The sequence below is a fragment of the Ranitomeya variabilis genome, chromosome 2 (assembly GCF_051348905.1).
Source record: "Ranitomeya variabilis isolate aRanVar5 chromosome 2, aRanVar5.hap1, whole genome shotgun sequence".
NCBI lineage: Eukaryota > Metazoa > Chordata > Amphibia > Anura > Dendrobatidae > Ranitomeya > Ranitomeya variabilis.
In genome coordinates, this window is record NC_135233.1 from 912,041,187 (window position 1) to 912,047,186 (window position 6,000).

Consider the following 6,000-nt stretch of genomic DNA (forward strand, 5'->3'; position numbering starts at 1 on the left):
TGTAGCTATTCACAAGATTAGGACTTCTCCGAAGCTATTCACTCATCTCTAGTGATCAGCCATTAGCAGTGACATTGATGATTCACATCAGGGTTGCCAACCTGACTTTTTTTTTTTTCTCGACCACGTATCAAAAAATAATGTACAGACAATTTTTTTTCTTTACCGACACCTTGAAAAACCCTAATAATTCTATTATGATTGCATGATCCATGTCTCCTCCCAAAATTCTGATATGAGACATCAGCTACATTCACTGTAAGCTATAAAATGATAATTACAATCCAAAAAAACTAAATCTATATACATTTCTTTATCCTAAAAAAAAAAATCACTGACATCTCAATTTTTTTTTTTATTACTGACCAGGAAAAAAGGGCTTCATTTTTACATACTGTCCAGGAAATTCTGTACAACTCCGATTTAACATTCTTTTTTTTTCAATTTCAAATTTTGATTTGCACAGATATGACGATGAAGATTTCAAAAGTGGTCTATCTGCTTTGGATCATATAAGGCACTTCACTGACAGTCTCAAGATGAGAAAAATTGATGAGAGTCAGTACAATGATGATGATCTCTCTACTTTCACGTCTTCTCACTTGGCGGAAGACTTAAAACAACCAATATATAGAAAGTCCAAATCCCAGGTAAATGTCTTGTGACTTAATTAAATACAGTTTTCTGTTGCAAAGAATAAGTGTGCAGATTTTTCAATCCAGAAAAATAAATATTAATTTATTTGCAAAGTGGAAAAACATGTATGATATGATACATTTTAGGCAATATGCTAGTCCTTATTGAACTTTTCTGAATATCATTCCATTATTGCCATATGTAAACACACAGGACCTGATTCATCAAAGTGATTATGTGAGAATTCTGGTGAAAAATGATTTGAAAGTCGCTAAATTTTTGCACAATATGTTGTTGTGCTAACATTTTGCGATTCTTGCCGTGTTCAACCCATTTTTGGCTAGCTCGGACAAAATAGGCGGAGCTGGGATGGAACTGGTTGGGGATATAACAAGTTGTCGAATTATTGATGAGATGCGGCATGCTTTATACCACAAATCTTACTCCAGTTTCTAAAGCAACTTTACAAACATGCTTGATTCATTAAGTGTCCTCCTTTTTATGAATCATGCGCCTCTGACTACAGCATGGCCCCTTATTAAGGCTGGCATGAACAACACTGGTCTTGATTATAAATCAGGGCCATATAGTTTTTTAAAAAAAAAAAGTTAAAAAACTGGAACACCTGTCTAAGTTATAATACAACCCCTGTCAAAAATTATGGAATCACCAGCCTTGGAGGATGTTCATTCAGTTGTATAATTTTGTAGAAAAAAGCAGATCACAGACATGGCACAAAACTAAAGTAATTTCAAATGGCTACTTTCTGGCTTTAAGAAACACTAAAAGAAATCAAGAACAAGAAATGTGGTAGTCAGTAATGGTTACTTTTATTAACCAAGCATGGGTGAAAAAAATTATGGAATCACTCAATTCTGAGGAAAAAATTATGGAATCATGAAAAACAAACAAAAAAACACTGCAAAACATCACTAGTATTTTGTTGCACCACCTCTGGCTTGTATAACAGCTTGCAGTCTCTGAGGCATGGACTTAATGAGTGTCAAACAGTACTCTTCATCAATATGGCTCCAATTTTCTCTGATTGCTGTTGCCAGATCAGCTTTGCAGGTTGGAGCCTTGTCATGGACCATTTTCTTCAACTTCCACCAAAGATTTTCAATTGGATTGAGATCCGGACTATTTACAGACCATGACATTGACCTTATGTGTCTTTTTCAAAGAATGTTTTCAGTTTTTGCTCTATGGCAGGATGCATTATCTTGAAAAATGATTTCATCATCCCCCAAACATCCTTTCAATTGATGGGATAAGAAAGTGTCCAAAATATCAACATAAACTTGTGCATTTATTGAAGATGTAATGACGGCTATCTCCCCAGTGCCTTTACCTGACATGCAGCACCATATCATCAATGACTGTGGAAATTTGCATGTTCTCTTCAGGCAGTTATCTTTATAAATCTCATTGGAATGGCACCAAACAAAAGTTCCAGCATCATCACCTTGCCCAATGCAGATTCGCGATTCATCACTGAATATGACTGTCATCCACAGTCCACGATTGCTTTTCCTTAGCCCACTGTAACCTTGTTTTTTTCTGTTTAGGTGTTAATGATGGCTTTCGTTTAGCTTTTCTCTATGTAAATCCCATTTCCTTTAGGCGGTTTCTTACAGTTCGGTGACTGACGTTGACTCCAGTTTCCACCCATTCGTTCCTCATTTGTTTTGTTGTGAATTTCCTATTTTGGAGACATTGCTAGAAGTTTCCAGTCTTGACGCTTTGATGTCTTCCTTGGTCTACCAGTATGTTTGCCTTTAACAACCTTCCCATGTTTGCATTTGGTCCAGATTTTAGACACAGCTGATTGTGAACAACCAAAATCTTTTGCAACATTGCGTGATGATTTACTCTCTTTTAAGAGATTGATAATCCTCTCCTTTGTTTCAATTGACATCTCTCCTGTTGGAGCCATGATTGATGTCAGTCCACTTGGTGCAACAGCTCTCCAAGGTGTGATCACTCCTTTTTAGATGCAGACTAACGAGCAGATCTAATTTGATGCAGGTGTTATTTTTGGGTATGAAAATTTACAGGGTGATTCTATAATTTGTTTCCTCAGAATTGAGGGATTCTATATTTTTTTTTCCCTATGCTTGGTTAAAAAAAAAAAAAGTAACCATTACGGACTACCACATTTTTTGTTCTTGATTTCTTTTAGTGTTTCTTAAAGCCAGAAAGTCGCCATTTGAAATGACTTTAGTTTTGTGCCTTGTCTGTGATTTGCTTTTTTTCTACAAAATTAAACAACTGAATGAACATCCTCCAAGGCCGGTGATTCAAATATTTTTTGCCAGGGGTTGTAGTATTATCCGGCTCTGCTCAATTTCACATCAGGAGGTGAGATGTGCTGATGGCAACATGTTGACACTTACCTGCAGGTACACATGCACAATTGACCCGTACTGTGCATTTACCCTATTCTATTGAATTGGATAGGTGCATGACCTCATTGACTCTGCTCACCACCCAATATGAAAGTGAGGAGTACTAAACAACCCCTTTGTCACTGTTTTTTTTTAATTGTGTTGTTAAGTCTGTTAAATATCAGAACTTTTCCTTTAGATTAACATTGTTTTCTCTGCATTTAAGGCATATACAATGATGCTGTCTCTGTCTGACCAGGAACCAATCCATGCAACAGGCCACAATTCTACCAGCATGTGGCACAACATGGCAAGAGCAGCTGCAGAATCTACAGCTCTACACTCAGTTAGTCATGTATGACAATTTGGGGGCACATCTATGGGACCAAGTCCGACACTTCGCATGGCTCTTCCATATGTGACTTTTTAGGGGAAAAAATAGAGAAAAGACTGAAGAGCAGGATGCCTTATTACCTGCAGGGTCATCTCAAGTCCTGGTGACCTTAAATGGAATAATTTAAATAAAAAAAGCAACTATTTATTCTCATTGTTTTGTTTTGCACAGCAAAGGCAGCTGCTGATTTCCTGAGCAAAAAAAGACAGACTATGAACTTTGGAGGACGAGGAGTCTTCCGGCTCATTTTGTTATCTCGACACATATCCAAGCACTCCAAAATTAAAAAGGAAAAAAAAAAAACAATTTTTTTTTTTATGCACACTGATTTACTACAAGTGTGGCAGAAAGAGTTGCTTCATTATAGACAATTTCTATAACATAAGCTTCATGTATTTAAACACTTTGAAAACAGAAGTAGTTATTTACAAATGTACATTATCACTTAATGTAAAAAATAACAGGGAATCATTTCTTAATTGAATCTTAATTGTTTTTTGGGGAAAAGCAATTATGTGTATATTCTGAATTTTGCAATGATCTGTACTCAGAGTCGATCTAGGTCCATTTTCATTGTTGATACCACTAATATATCTTACAGTTTATTGTTTGCCAAATCAATGTTTTGACTTTTTTTTAATTTTTAGACAATCATGTCAAGAGTTTTGACTTTTCTTGCTTGTATACTTGTATTTATTTCTTATTTTTTATTGGCTCCAGAAAGCACTGTTACATTTCTTATGTTGTCAGAGGCACTCGCTCATTTCAATATTGTCTGGATACAGATTTAGGTATGTGTCTGCAGATTTTTGTGTTGAAAATTTTCTAACACATTAGAAAATATAGGCAATTTTTTTTATACAATTTTGTTCACGTGTACAAATTTGTTTTCATTTTTTTGATGAACGCATGATTCTCCTGATTAAAATTGTATTTGTTTTATGCGGTTTGTCTGTAAGCTTGTGTGTTATGTTCTTGTTAATCTTGTTTGTAAAATGAAGTGTTTCAATCCTGTTTTAAAACAAAAAAAAAAGTGTAATTTTTTTTTCCATATTTGAGGGATCGAAATTTTTTTCACTTTTTATTTTTTTATAATCTCATTTTGAATAATTGAGGTACTTTAATTGTTTTGTATAATTGTAATTGTTACACATTCAATACATTACTTTGGGACGAGTAAATACATGAAAATAAAGAACTACAATGTTGAAGGGTCAAAGCTCATTCCATGTGAGTCTATAGGAAATTATATTGAAACTGCAATTCTTTTTGACTTTAATTGTTCATATAATTGAGCTTTTTATTTTGCACTTAATTCACAGTATGTTCCAGAATAATTAAACACAGAGGAAAAGATGTTTAATGGATTTTTCTTTTCCCAGTTTAAGATCCTATCCCAATATGTAGTGGGTATAATAATGATGATGATAATACCAGCAAATGCCTCCAATTAAAAATGTAGCATAGTTATTCTGATTTGCTGTGTCGCTTACCCCATGTGTAGGGCATTGCAGTAGCTTAGATATCCATAATCACTCATGGCCACTCGTGTAGTGAGTTGCTTTATTTATTTAGCTCACTTATATAGCGCCATTAATTCCACAGCGCTATACAGACATTATAATCACTGTCCCCATTGGGGCTCACAATCTAGATTCCCTATCAGTATGTGTTTGGAGTGTGGAAAGAAACCAGAGGAGAACATGCAAACTCCTTTCAGATGTCGTCCTTGGCAGGAATTCAACCCATGACCCCAGTGCTACAAGACAACAGTTCTAACCACTGTTGTCAGATGTCGTCCTTGGCAGGAATTCAACCCATGACCCCAGTGCTACAAGACAACAGTTCTAACCACTGTTGTCAGTAGTTGTAACTATGGATATCTAAGCTACTGCAATGCCCTGCAAGTAAGTGATATGGCTAATCAGAAGAACTATACTACATTTCTAATTGGAAGTATTTGCTAATATTTTTATTATTACACCCACTACATGGTGGGATAGGATATTGAAGACTGGAATACTACTTTAAAGCACCACTCCAGTGTTTCTGTTTGTTTGTTTTTTAAATGCACCGCTAGAGTGGAGTCACTAATCTAAGTTTCATCTGTTATCAGTGCCTCACCGGTTGTTTCTACAGGTTGCTGGGCAATCCAAAGTTGCTGTTCAATGTATGTTTATAAGATCCAAAATGAGGCTCTCATAGACTTGCATTTAGAGCTTGTGTCCTTTACTTCTGACTTCTAGTAAGTCAGAAGTTGCAATCAAAACATGGCGGTGCAAGATCAGAGAGGCACTGGGAACAGCTGAGGATGGTAAGTATATTACTTGGGGCAGGGAACTTACTATTAGTTGCACCACTCCAGCACTGAAATTAAAAAAATGCTGCAGTTGTGCTTTAAGATTCCGTTCACATTTACACAAAGTGTTTGTAGTAGTGATGAGGGAACGTGCTCGGTGATGTTCGCTCGTCGAGCACTTGCTGGTGCTTAGATCAAATACTCTAATCCCTGCCCCGCATGTTTGGTGCCTGTTACACACCCAATAAACATGCAGAGATTGCCTGCCACACACTGTAATGCCA

At 36.0% G+C, this 6,000-nt stretch overlaps 1 protein-coding gene across 10 annotated transcripts in view; it reads left to right on the plus strand.

Annotated features, from left to right (window-relative positions):
* Positions 1-4,628, plus strand: part of MECOM (MDS1 and EVI1 complex locus) — an 857,842-nt gene extending 853,214 nt beyond the window's left edge. For all 10 annotated transcript variants that reach the window (XM_077290592.1, XM_077290594.1, XM_077290593.1 and 7 more), the window contains 2 exons: positions 467-650; positions 3,250-4,628. In XM_077290592.1, coding sequence (XP_077146707.1) covers positions 467-650; positions 3,250-3,384 — 319 coding nt within the window. In that variant the 3' untranslated portion in view covers positions 3,385-4,628. The remainder of the gene's footprint in view (positions 1-466; positions 651-3,249) is intronic.
* The last annotated feature ends 1,372 nt before the right edge of the window (positions 4,629-6,000 follow it).